The sequence below is a fragment of the Pristiophorus japonicus genome, chromosome 7 (assembly GCF_044704955.1).
Source record: "Pristiophorus japonicus isolate sPriJap1 chromosome 7, sPriJap1.hap1, whole genome shotgun sequence".
NCBI lineage: Eukaryota > Metazoa > Chordata > Chondrichthyes > Pristiophoridae > Pristiophorus > Pristiophorus japonicus.
In genome coordinates this window covers 231,369,892-231,383,951 of record NC_091983.1, presented here as the reverse complement: position 1 = coordinate 231,383,951, position 14,060 = coordinate 231,369,892, and the positions used below count along the sequence as shown (strand labels likewise).

At 48.2% G+C, this 14,060-nt stretch overlaps 1 protein-coding gene across 1 annotated transcript in view; it reads right to left on the bottom strand.

Annotated features, from left to right (window-relative positions):
- Positions 1-3,565: 3,565 nt before the first annotated feature.
- The window catches only part of LOC139266691 (equilibrative nucleobase transporter 1-like), an 81,387-nt gene continuing 70,892 nt past the window's right edge, over positions 3,566-14,060 (bottom strand). The window contains exons 10-12 of the mRNA XM_070884281.1: positions 11,708-11,905; positions 4,457-4,580; positions 3,566-3,736 (exon numbers count right to left, since the gene is read on the bottom strand). Of these exons, the coding sequence (XP_070740382.1) occupies positions 3,566-3,736; positions 4,457-4,580; positions 11,708-11,905 (493 nt within the window). The remainder of the gene's footprint in view (positions 3,737-4,456; positions 4,581-11,707; positions 11,906-14,060) is intronic.

The window sequence follows — 14,060 nt, the reverse complement described above, 5'->3', positions numbered from 1 at the left end:
CCTTTAAACACATTTGCACAGGTAGAGACAGTAATATGATTGATAATTCACTTCACTTATTACCAACCAACACTGCTCTTAAACACTCAAACCAACCAAACATTAATCTTAAGCACACTAGCCATTATTTTGACTTGTTGTGAGTTGCTTGTCCTCTACAGGGAGCCGTACACTCTGCACATTGCGTTCAGGTATTCTTCATAAAGAACACTGTTGCTTCTGTGGGCCCCACACTGCCATCCTTAAAAAGGAAATCCATTTCGCAGATAACTGGTGTGACACTTCTTCCTGCAGCAGTGCCCTTTCTGGCATCCTTAAAAGGGAAATGTACTCCTGCAAAACACTCTGGTGTCATTGCAGGCACCACTTCTGGCACCCTTAAAAGGGAAATTCTTTAATGGGAACAGTACAAAACCTCTAACAATTGTGGAGACCTTGATCATGCAGCGTAAAAGGTATAATGAACCTGGCAAGTAAGTAAGGAGGCGAAGGGAAGGAGAGAGGGGGAGGGGACATTGAGAGGGGGGATGGTGGAGAAAAGATAGGTGGGGAAAAGGAGAGCAGAGGGAGAGAGGGAAAGAGAGAAGGAGAGGGGAAAGGGTAGAAGGATAGAAGGGGAGAAGGAGAGAGAGGAAAGAACAAGCAGAGCAGAAGGAGAGAGGGGGAAGGGGAATTAGAGAGGACATTGAAGGAGAGTGAGGAGGGAGGAGAGGGGGAAGGGGAGAGAGGCAAAGGAAGGAGAGAGGAGGGGCAGAAGTAGAAGAGGGGAAGGGAGAAGGAGAGGGGAAATGGAGAAGTAGAGAGAGGAGGGAAGATGGAGGGGAGAACAAAAGAAGAGGGGGAAGGGGAGTAGGAGAGAGAGAGGGGAGATAAGAACATAAGAAATAAGAGCAGGAGTAGGCCATACGGCCCCTCGAGCATGCTCCACCATTCAATAAAATCATGGCTGATCTCATGGACTCAGGTCCACTTTCCTGCCCGCTCCCCATAATCTCTTATTCCCTTATCGGTTAAGAACTGTCTATCTTTGTCTTAAATTTATTCAATGACCCAGCTTCCGCAGCTCTCTGAGGCAGCGAATTCCACAGATTTACAACCCTCTGAGAGAAGAAATTCCTCCTCATCTCAGTTTTAAATGGGCGGCCCCTTATTCTAAGATTATGCCCCCTAGCTCTAGTCTCCCTTAACAGTGGAAACATCCTCTTTGCATCCACCTTGTCAAGCCCCCTCATAATCTTATACATTTCGATAAGATCACCTCTCATTCTTCTGAATTCCAATGAGTAGAAGCCCAACCTACTCAACCTTTACTCATAAGTCAACCCCCTCATCCCCAGAATCAATCGAGTGAACCTTCTCTGAACTGCCTCCAAAGCAAGTATATCCTTTCTTAAATATAGAAACCAAAACTGCACGCAGTATTCCAGGTGTGGCCTCACCAATACCCTGTATAACTGTAGCAAGACTTTTATACTCCATCTCCTTTGCAATAAAAGCCAAGATTCCATTGGCCTTCCTGATCACTTGCTGTACTGGCATAACAACCTTATGTGTTTCATGCACGAGTACCCCCAGGTCCTGCTGTACTGCAGCACTTTGCAATTTTTCTCCATTCAAATAATAACTTGCTCTTCGTTTTTTTCTGCCAAAGTGCATAACCTCACACTTTCCAACATTATACTCCATCTGACAAATTTTTGCCCACTCACTTAGCCTGTCTATGTCCTTTTGCAGGTTTTTTGTATCCTCCTCACACATTGCTTTTCCTCTCATCTTTGTCTCATCAGCAAACTTGGCTACATTACATTCAGTCCCTTGGAAGGAGAGAGAGAGAGAGAGAGAGAGGGAAGGAACGGGAAAGAAAAAGAGGGAAGGGGAGAAAGAAAGAGGAGGGATGAAGGGGAGAGGGAGGGGAGAAGGAAAGAGGGAATGAGAGCAGGAGAGAGGGAAGGGGAAAAGGGGAGAGGAGGGGAGAAGGAGAGAGGAGGGGAGAGGAGAAGGAGAGAGGGGAAGGGAGGAGGAGAGGGGAGGGGAGAAGGAGAGAGTGGAGAAGGAGAGAGGAGGGGAGAGGAGAAGAAGAGAGAGGAAGGGAGGAGGAGAGGGGAGGGGAGAAGGAGAGAGGAGGGGAGAAGGAGAGAGGAGGGGAGAAGGAGAGAGGAGGGGAGAAAGAGAGAGGAGGGGAGAAGGAGAAGGAGAGGGGAGGGGAGAAGGAGAGGGGAGGAGAGGAGAGAGGAGGGGAGAAGGAGAGAGGAGGGGAGAAGGAGAGAGGGGAGGGGAGAAGGAGAGAGTGGAGGGGAGAAGGAGAGAGGAGGGGAGAAGGAGAGAGGAGGGTAGAAGGAGAGAGGGGAGGGAAGGAGGGGAGAAGAGGACTATTTGCATTGGATAATCCCACAGATTAAAACAAAATGTTTGCTTATAAAGAATTAACATTGTCCATAATCTGTCTCTGACCCGGTCTTCTGAAGAAAAGATCTCATTCTCCGGGATCCCGGGAAACAGCACTGTTTCCAATTGATCTTTTTTGTAAATGATTTGTTTGGGAATTGCTTGAAACCAAACTTCACCCCTGCTTACCCTCACCCCTCCCAACCTACACCCTCCCAACCCACACCTCAAAACCTCAACATCCCCCAACCCCACCCCCTATCCTACACCCCCAAACCACACTCCAACACCCCAACCCCCCATCCTAAACCCCCCCAAACCACACTCCAACACCCCCATCCTACACCCCCCAAACCACACTCCAACACCCCCATCCTACACCCCCCAAACCACACTCCAACACTCCCACCCCCATCCTACACCCCCCAAACCACACTCCAACACCCCCACCCCGCATCCTACACCCCCATAACCACACTCCAACACCCCCACCCCCCATCCTACACCCCACTAACCTACACCCCAAAAGCCCCCAACCTCAACTCCCCCATCCTACACCCTCAAAACTCAACCCCAACACCCCCCAACTCCCCCATCCTACACCCCCCAAAACCCACCCCCCAACATCCCACACACCCCCACCCCCCACCCCCATCCTACACCCCCCCAAACCCACAACTCAACACCCCACATACCCCCAGCCCCAACCTACACCACCTCAAACCCACACCTCAACACCCCACATCCCCCTAACACTGACCCTCCCCAACCTGCACCCTTCCAAACCCACTCCAACTCCTCACATCCTCCCAACTTGACCCCCCCATTCCCCAACCTACACCCCTGCAAACTCACACCCCAACACCCCACATCCCCTCCAACACCAACCCCCATAACTACATGCTCCCAAACCAACACCCCAACACCCCATACACCCCCCAACCCTGGCCCCCGACGCCCCAATCTACAGCCCCCAAACCCACACCCCAATACCCCACACACCCAACCCCAACCCCCTCCATCTCCCAACTTACATGCTCACAAACCCACACCTGTACAGAGCACCCCTCTAACCATGAGCCCCCATACTACACCTGCCCACACCCACTCCAGAACACCCCCCACCCCACCCCCACTTGACACCATCCCCGACACCTCCCACCCCAAGCAGATGTCCAGCTCAGATATCGTTTCCCGACACAGGTTGATCGTCCGTCTCTCCCAAGCCTGGCACTTCGACTCGGTAGTGCTTCACTGTGCCTCTCTGCTGGGTTTCCCGTCGGCAGTGCAGGTAAACATTGATGGGATGGACATATGTCAAGGTTACCAGGACGATTAATCCGATGTTCAACTGCGTCACGAGGGACAAAAAAAGGCAAACAGAGAGTTTGTGTTCAGGCAACAGCAATCTCAAACCCTTATCATAGAATCATAGAATAGTACAGCACAGAAGGTGGCCATTCGGCCCATCGAGTCTGTGCCAGCTCTTTCGAAGAGCAATCCAGTTAGTCCCACTCCCCGCTCTTACCCCATATCCCTGCAATTTTTTCTCATTTTAAGTATTTATCCAATTCCCTTTTGAAAGTTACTTTTGAATCTGTATCCACCACCCTACCAGGCAGTGCATTCCAAATCCTAACCACTTGTTGTGGAAAAAAATGTTTGCTCAGACGCCTCTGGTTCTTTTACCAATCTGTCCCTCCGGTCCCTTCAGCCACTGGAAACAGTTCCTCTTTATTTACTCTATGTAAACCCTTCAGGTTTTTCAACACTTCTTCAAATCTCCTCTTAGCCTTCTCTGCTCTCAGGAGAAAAACCCCAGCTTTTCCAGATTCTCCGAAATCTCTTCTGCATTCCCCAAGGCCTTCAGGTCTTTCCGAACGTGTGGTGCCCAGAATTAGACGCAGTACTTCAGCTGGGGCCGAACCAATGTCTTATAAAGGTTTAGCATAACTTCCTGACTTTTGTACTCTATGCCTCTATTTATAAAGCCTACTGTCTCTCTCTATCTCACTGTATCCGTGACTGTCTGGCACAGATCACAGGGAGACCCGGACCTCCCGATACTCACATACAAGGGGTCACCGTGCAAGGGTCCCTTGACCAGAATGAAGCAAGGGTACTGGAGCAGATTTACAATTCCCGCAAGAGCCAGTAGCAGTCCATAGACCTTCCCAAAGTGGCGAGGAGGGAACCTGCAGGGAACAAGCAGAGAGAGAGGAGGAGGTTCAGAGAATTACATCGGGTCGACAGCACAGAAATAGACCATTTGACCGAACTGGTCCATGCCGGCGTTTATACTCCATTTGAGTCTCCTCCCACCCCTCTTCATCTCACCCCGTCAAACATATCCCTCTATTCATTTCTCCTTCATGTGTTTATCTAGCTTCCCCTTAAATGTATCTCTGCTATTTGGTAGCGAGTTCCACACAGCTTGCTTGTGTGTAAATTGGTTGCCGCGTTTCCTACATTGCACCAGTGACTGCACTCCATAGAAACATAGAAACATAGAAATTAGGTGCAGGAGCAGGCCATTCGGCCCTTCGAGCCTGCTCCGCCATTCAATAAGATCATGGCTGATCATTCAACCTCAGTTTCCTTTTCCTGCTTTCTCTCCAGATCCCTTGATCCCTTTGGCTGTAAGGGCCATATCTAATTCCCTTTTGAATATATCTAATGAACTGGCCTCAATAACTTTCTGTGGTAGATAATTGCACAGGTTAACCACTCTCTGAGTGAAGAAGTTTCTCCTCATCTCGGTCCTAAATGGTTACCTCTTATTCTTAGACTGTGACCCCTGGTTCTGGAACTCCCCAGCAACAGGAACATTCTTCCTGCCTCTAACCTGTCCAATCCCATCAGAATTTTATGTTTCTATGAGATCCCCTCTCATTCTTCTAAATTCCAGTGGATACAAGCCCAGTTCATCCAGTCTTTCCTCATATGTCAGTCCTGCCATCCCAGGAATCAATCTGGTGAAGCTTCGCTGTACTCCTTCAATAGCAAGAACGCCCTTCCTCAGATGAGGGGACCAAAACTGAACATAATATTCCAGGTGTGGCCTCACCAAGGCCCTGTACAACTGTATTAAGACCTCCCTGCTCCTATGTGCAAATCCTCTAGCTATGAAGGCCAACATGCCATTTGCCTTCTTCACCACCAGCTGTAACTGCATGACAAACTTCAATGACTGATGTACCATATCACCCAGGTCTCATTGGCTGAGAAGTGTTTTGAGACGTCTGGTGGTCGTGAAAGGCACTATATAAATTCAAGTCTTTCTTTTTCTTTTCTTTTTCTAACCACTCTCTGGGTAAAGAAGTTTCTCCTTTCCTACGGGATTTATTTGTGACAATTTTCGATTGATGATTTCCTAGTTTTGCGCCCTTCCCACAATTGGAACCATCTTCTCTAATCATAGTGTGTGTGTGGGGAGTCTGAATGGACTCCTGGTCTCAGGGCTCCAGATTTACCTGTGTGTGTGTGTGTGTCTGTGTGTGTGGGGAGTCTGAATGGACTCCTGGTCTCAGGGCTCCAGATGTACCTGTGTGTGTGTGTGTGGGGAGTCTGAATGAACTCCTGGTCTCAGGGTCCCAGATTTACCTGTGTGTGTGTGTGTGGGGGGGGAGTCTGAATGGATTCCTGGTCTCAGAATACCAGATCTAACAATGAGTATTGGAGTCTGAATGAACTCCTGGGCCCTGAAATTTGGCACCTTAGCGCCGGCAGTTAAGGCCGGTTTGGGTTAGGGGGAAAAAATGGCGGCTGCCTCGCTTCCACCCACTTCCGGCGTGGCCCACACTGGTCGCCATCTTGGTGCGAGCGATAACACGGGCAGGACGAGCTTGTGCAGGCCGTGTGCAGAGTCGGCAGATCGTGACGTCAGTCAGCGTGCAATGCTGATTTGATGCATGACCTGCCATTTTGGACATCGCCGTCCCAAACAACGGTTCTCCGAAACACACACAGCTGGACATGTGATCAGCTACACGAGGGACCCCACCAGTGCTATTTAAAGGGAAACATTCAACTTGCATTTGTATAGCGCCTTTCATGACCACCGGACTTCTCAAAGCGCTTTATAGCCAATGAAGTACTTTTGAAGTTTAGTCACTGTGGTCAGTTGATTATTTCTCTTGTACTGGCTCTTGCAATGTTCATATCAATACTGGCTTGTTGGAAAACATTTATAACATTGTTAAAGTATGCAGGGAGTGCTGCTGGACATGGGAAGGCATTAGTTGGAACTGGAAGGCCTCTGACTACACCACTTGCTGCCAGTCAAGGGGGCTCTACCTGTAGTCCCCCTCACACTGCAGCATAACAGGGAGATGGAGCAGTGGCAGCAAAGACAAGCTGCCCACAATGGGAGGTGGAGGAGGGGGAGAATGGCTGTCAGCAGAGGCCTTACCCACCGAGTGTCTTCAGGGAGCACTTCTCATCCCTACACCTAAACTAGGAGAAGTGTGTTGGGAGGCTCCGTGTCACCAAGGATGTAGTCACAGATTTCTGCCACCTCCAACATCCAGACCTGCAGCCTGAGATCGGGGCAACGACATTGCTGCCAGTGGCCCTCAAGGTGACTTGGCCCTGAATTTTGCCCCAACTGATTCTTCTGGGCTGGAACAGATGTCAGCGCTAACATCTCACAGTTTGCTATCCATCGCTACATCTACTAGGTCACAGAGGCTCTGAACTCCAGTAGAAGGGACTTCACTGTCTTCTCACATAGAAACATAGAAAATAGGTGCAGGAGTAGGTCATTCGGCCCTTCGAGCCTGCACCACTATTCAACAAGATCATGGCTGATCATGCAACTTCAGTTCCCCATTCCTGCTTTCTCTCCATACCCCTTCATCCCTTTAGCCGTAACAGCCACATCTAACTCCCTTTTGAATATATCGAACGAACTGGACACAACAACTTCCTGTGGTAGAGAATTCCACAGGTTCACAACTCTCTGAGTGAAGAAGTTTCTCCTCATCTCGGTCCTAAATGGCTCATCCCTTATCCTTAGACTGTGACCCCTGGTTCTGGACTTCCCCAACATCGGGAACATTCTTCCTGCATCTAACCTGTCCAATCCCATCAGAATTTTACATGTTTCGATGAGATCTCTCTCATTCTTCTACATTCCAGTGAATATAAGCCTAGTCGATCCAGTCTATCTTTATAGGTCAGTCCTGCCATCCCGGGAATCAGTCTGGTGAACCTTTGCTGCACTCCCTCAATAGCAAGAATGTCCTTCCTCAGATTAGGGGACCAAAACTGCACACATTACTCAAGGTGTGGTCTCACCAAGGCCCTGTACAATTGCAGTAAGATCTCCCTGCTCCTATACTAAAATCCCCTCGTTATGAAGGTCAGCATGCCATTTGCCTTCTTTACTGCCTGCTGTACCTGTATTGCCTACTTTCAATGACTGATGTATCATGACACCCAGGTCTCGTTGCACCGCCCCTTTTATTAATCTGTCACCATTCCGATAATAATCTGCCTTCCTGTTTTTGCAACCAAAGTGGATAACCTCACACTTATCTACATTATACTGCATCTGCCATGCATTTGCCCATTCACCTAACCTGTCCAAGTCCCCCTGCAGGCTCCGAGCATCCTCCTCGCACCTCACACTGCCACCCAACTCAGTGTCATCTGCAAACTTGGAGATATTACATTCAATTCCTTTGTCTAAATCATGAATGTATATTGTAAATAGCTGGAGTCCCAGCACTGAATCCTGTGACACCCCAGTAGACACTGCCTGCCATTCTGAAAAGGACCCATTTATTCCCACTCTTTGCTTCCTGTCTGCCAGCTAGTTCTCTATCCACGTCAATACATTGACCCCAATATCAAGTGCCTTAATTTTGCACACTAATCTCTTGTGTGGCACCTTGTCAAAATCTTTTTGAAAGTCCAAATACACCACATCAACTGGTTCTCCCTTATCCACTCCACTAGTTACATCTTAAAAAAATTCTAGAAGCTTTGTCAAGCATGATTTCCCTTTTATGAATCCATGCTGACTTGGACCGATCCTGTCATTGCTTTCCAAATGCACTGCTATTACATCTTTAATAATTGATTCCAACATTTTTCCCACTACCGATGTCAGGCTAACCAGTCTATAATTCCGTGTTTTCTCTCCCTCCTTTTTTAAAAAATGGGGTTACATTAACTACCCTCCAGGCCATAGGAACTGAACCAGAGTCTATAGACTGATGGAAAATGACTACCAATGCATCCACTATTTCTAGGGCCACTTCCTTAAATATTCTGGGATGCAGACTATCAGGCCCTGGGGATTTATCAGCCTTCAGTCCCTTCAATTTCCCGAACACCATTTCCTGACTAATAAGGATTTCACTCAGTTCCCCATTCTGGCTAGACCCTCGGTTCCCCAGTATTTTTGGGAGGTTATTCATGTGTTCCTTAGTGAAGACAGAAGAAAAGTATTTGTTCAATTGGTCTGCCATTTCCTTGTTTCCCATTATGAATCACCCTGATTCTGACTGCAAGGGACCTAAATTAGTCTTCACTAATCTTTTTTCTCTTCTCATATATATGGAAGCTTTTGCAGTCAGTATTTATATTCCCTGCAAGCTTACTCTCATACTCTATTTTCCCTCTCCTAATTAAGCCCTTAATCCTCCTCTGCTGAATTCTAAATTTCTCCCTGTCCTCAGGTTTGCTGCTTATTCTGGCCAATTTATGTGCCTCTTCCTTGGATTTAACACTTTCCCTAATTTCCCTTGTTAACCACGATTGAGCCACCTTCCCTTTTTTTATTCTTATGCCACACAGGGATGTACAATTGTTGTAGTTCAGCCATGTGATATTTAAATGTCTGCCATTGCCTATCCACCGTCAACCCTCTAAGTATCATTCTCCAGTCTATCCTCATCAATTCACATCTCATACCGTCGAAGTTTCCTTTCTTTAAGTTCAGGACCCTAGTCTCTGAATTAACTATGTCACTCTCCATCTTAATGAAGAATTCTATCATGTTATGGTCACTCTTCCCATGGGACCCCACATGACCAGATTGCTAATTAATCCTCTCTCGTTACACAAGACCCAGTCTAGGATGGCTTGCTCTCGAGTTGGTTCCTCGACATATTGGTCTACAAAACCATCCCTTATACACTCCAGGAAATCCTCCTCCATAGTACTGCTACCAGTTTGGTTAGCCCAATCAATATGCAGAATAAAGTCAGCCATGATAACTGCTGCACCCTTATTGCACGCGTCCCTAATTTCCTTTTGATTCCATCCCCAAACTCCCTACTACTGTTTGGTGGTCTGTACACAACTCCCACTAATGTTTTCTGCCCTTTGGTGTTTCGCAGCTCTACCACGTGGATTTGTGCATGAGGCATGTCAATGCTGAGCTGTCACATAACTGCAAAGGCTACCACTCTCTTAATGTACAGTTGGTGTGCGACCGCGCCAAACACATCGAGATGGTGAATGCCCGCTATCCTGGCAGCACTCATGATGTCTTCATCCAGTGCCAGTCCGCTGTACCAGGAATCTTCCAGCCACCATGTCAAACCCGAGGATGGCTGCTCGGCAACAAGCGCTATCCGCTCTACCCCCGGCTGATGAATCCCTTCCTCAATCCCACTACTCGTGGCCAGCAATCATATAATGACAGCCATGCTGCCACGAGGAACTTAATCGAGCAGACCTTTGGGGAGCTCAAGCAATGGTTCTGCTTTCTTGACTGCTCCAGTACTCATCGGAGCGGGTGTCCCAACTTGTGGTGGTCTGCTGCATCCTCAAAAACTTGGCCATCATGAGGGCACAGCCCTTTCCACCACGGGTTCTGTGACAACCTCAGGAGGAAGAGGAAGAGAAAAAGGGAAATGGGAGGAGTCAGCCTGCAAATCTCTCTTCTGGCTAGGCTGACCGTGAGCACATAATCAAATTCCAGTTCCCTGGATTGAAACCCCAGATCCCCGTTGATCAACACTTCCCCACCTTACCATCCCTCTGTCACGGAACATCACAGCGTCCTCTTGGGCAAAATGCCAAAATGAAAATCACCACAAAAAAATTCCTGACATATTTGATGATTAATTCTAATATTACATTAAATGTCAACTAATAACCCTTGTGCATTCCCTTAGTTTCTATATTTTGTCCTTTGCCTGTCCTAGTGCTCCTACACAGTGCTGCCCCAGTGGCTCTAGCATGGCTGCTGGAAGGATGCTGATTTTCCATGGAGGACACGGCAGATTGCCTTGGAGGATGGCACTAACAGTTAGTGCCTCGGCACTTTTACCCATGCAGATGATGACGTCAATGAGTGTGCAACGCTCGCTGAGCGCCCGATCTGCAAACTTCAGTAGCACCCCCCGCCATACCGCCTCGCACCGACAGCGACAGCGAGCGGAGGCGTAAACCAGTCAGCTGGTGGCTGGCGGGGCGCTACTTAAAGGGATGTGCTTCCGTTCTAAAGGTCAGTTATGCGGCAAGTGAGCGCATGATGTATCTGCAGACAGATAAATGCTGCTTCGTGTTGTGGGCCATCAAAGGACTTTGAACTTCATCCGACAGCATATCGCCATTCTGATGGCATTGGACAGGTTAGATACAGGAAGAATGTTCCCGATGTTGGCGAAGTCCAGAACCAGGGGTCACAGTCTAATGATAAGGGGTAAGTCATTTAGAACCAAGATGAGGAGAAACTTCTTCACTCAGAGAATTGTGAACCTGTGGAAATCTCGACCACAGAAAGTTGTTGAGGCCAGTTCATAGATATATTCAAAAGGGAGTTAGATGTGGCACTTACGGCTGAAAGGATCAAGGGGTATGGAGAGAAAGCAGGAATGAAGTCGCATGATCAGCCATGATCATATTGAATGGTGGTGTAGGCTCGAAGGGCCGAATGGCCTATTCCTGCACCTATTTTCTATGTTTCTATGTTTCTATGTTTTTGCATTCCCTGATTCATTGAGGGCTGGTGTGCAGACTCCAGTCGCCCTCTCTTCTAATGGCTGGAAGGTGCCTTCACCAATGCTCACTCCCAATTACACCACACCTCATTTTCGTTATCGCTTGAAGCCTAATGCCACTCACCTACGCAATTAGCGCCTGATTTAGCGCTCCCCTGCATTCTTTCAGTGCAGAGACTCAATTTCGCGGGTGTGGAGATTGATTAGCGCCTGGCGCTAAATTTACAACTTTTCTAAAGTTGACGCTCCAGCCGGGGCGTTAATGAATTTCTAGCTCCCTGTCTCACAATCCCAGATGTACCGGTACGCACTTTGGCCCCCGAATGGGGTCTCCCTTCCCTGGATATCGTGGGCTGACTTACGTGATGGCGGTGAATGTGGTGTCACTTCCGTACAGGAATGAACTGTTGACCAACTGCAGGATGAAGGTCAGATACTGGACCTTCAGCACGGGGATAGCGGCACTGATAGAGAACAGGATGCTTTGCGTGACTGTGATAGTGAGCGAGAGCACCGCTGACTTCATGTCAGCCAGTCTCTGCGAGACGGTGGAATCTGAGGGGGGACGAGAAAGAGGAGAAAATAAAACACTTAATCTGGGCTCAGCACATCCCCGAATCCCCCTCATACTCCAACCATCCCAGAGAGAGGGAAGGGCTCCCCCATATCACCCGCTGTACCCCAACTGTCCCAGAGAGAGGGGCTCCCCCATATCACCCGTTGTACCCCAACTCTCCCAGAGAGAGGGGCTCCCCCAAATCCCCTGTATCCAAATTATCCCAGAGATAGAGAGGCTCCCTCAAATCCCCTGTACCACAACTGTCCCAGAGAGAGAGGCTCCCCCCAAATACCCCGTACCCCAACTGTCCCAGATAGAGCGACTCCCCAATATCATCCACTGTATGTTAACTGTCCCAGAGAGAGGGGCTCCCCCAAATCCCCAGTACCCAAACTGTCCCAGAGAGAGAGAAGCCCCCGCAAATCCCCTGTACCCCAACAGTCCCAGAGAGAGAGAGACTCCTCCAAATCCCCGTACCCAAATTGTCCCAGACAGAGGCTCCTCCCAAATTCCCCATACCCCAACTGTCCCAGAGAGAGAGGCTCCCCGCAAATCCCCCGTACCCCAACTGTCACAGAGAGAGAGAGGCTCCTCCAAATCCGCCATACCCCAACTGTCCCAGAGAGAGAGGCTCCCCGCAAATCCCCCGTACCCCAACTGTCACAGAGAGAGAGAGGCTCCTCCAAATCCCCCATACCCCAACTGTCCCAGAGAGAGGCTCCCCCCAAATCCCCCGTACCCCAACTGTCCCAGAGATAGAGACAGGCTCCCCCAAATCCCCCATATCCCAACTGTCCCAGCGAGAGAGGGGCTCCCCCAAATCCCCCATATCCCAACCATCCGAGAGATAGTTCGGCAGAAGGATGGGAACCTGAGAACAAATTCAATAGCGAAGGATGTAAAGCTGAAATTTGAAAGCAAGAATGCAGAAAGCGAATCTGTAAGACAGAGGAAACACGGGTTAGTATGTAGCAATCAAGCAGGTCTTTCCATGTCAACTGGTATAAACTTTAATGCAAGGCGTATAGCGAATAGGGCAGATAAGCTGAGAGCACAGGTAGACACTTGTGAGTATGACATTATAGCCATTACAGAGACATGGCTGAAGGAGGGTCAGGTTTGGCAGCTCAATATTCCTGGTTACAGGATTTTTAGAGAAGTCAGAAAGGTGGGTAAAATGGGGGTGGGGTCACAGTATTGATTAAAGAAACTATTCCAGCTGTGAGGAGGGATGATGTGTTCGAGGGATCATCAAATGAGGCCATATGGGTTGAACTGAAAAATATAAACGGGGCAATCACACTGCGCATGTATTTTAGACTACCAAACAGTGGGAGGGAGATAGAGGAGCAAATATGTAGGCAAATTTCTGTAAAGTCTAAAAACCATAGGGCAGAAATAATAGGATATTTCAATTATCCAAAATTGATTGGGACAAATATAGTGTGATGTGTATAGAGGGTGTGGAATTACTAAAATGCATTCAAAAGAACTTTTTTAGTCAGTATGTAACAAGCCCAACACGGGAGGGGGCGGTTCTGGATTTAGTTTTGGGGAATGAACCTGGGCATGTGGAAGGGGTATTAGTGGGAGAGCACTTAGGTGCCAGTAGCCATATTTCAGTCAGATTCAAGGTAGTTATGGATAATGACAAGGATAGACTAGGAATAAAAGTCCACAATTGAGGAAAAGCTAACTTTGCTAAGTTGATAGGTGAATTGGCCACAGTGGCCTGGAAACAGCTACTTGAAGGTAAATCAGTGTTGGAACAGTGGGAGGCATTCAAGGAGGAGATCCGGAAAGCTCAGGCCAAACATGTGCCATTAAAGAAAAAGCGTGCGTGTAACAATTCTAGAGCCCTCAGGATGTCTAGGGACTTACAGGGGAGGATAAGGAAAAAAAGGGAAGCTTAAATACTATAGAATCTCAGGAGGAATGTAGAAAGTTCAGAGGTAAATTGAAAAATGATATTAGGAATTCTAAGAGAGAGCATGAAAAATTCTTGGCAAGTAAAATCAAGGAAAAGCCAAAGATGTTCTATAAATATATTGAACAAGAGGATAACTAAAGAAAGGGTCAGGCCTATTCGAGACAATGGGCCCAAATTTCCCCAGCTGCCTAGAGCGGCGTAGTTAGCCATGGTACGCCGACTTTGT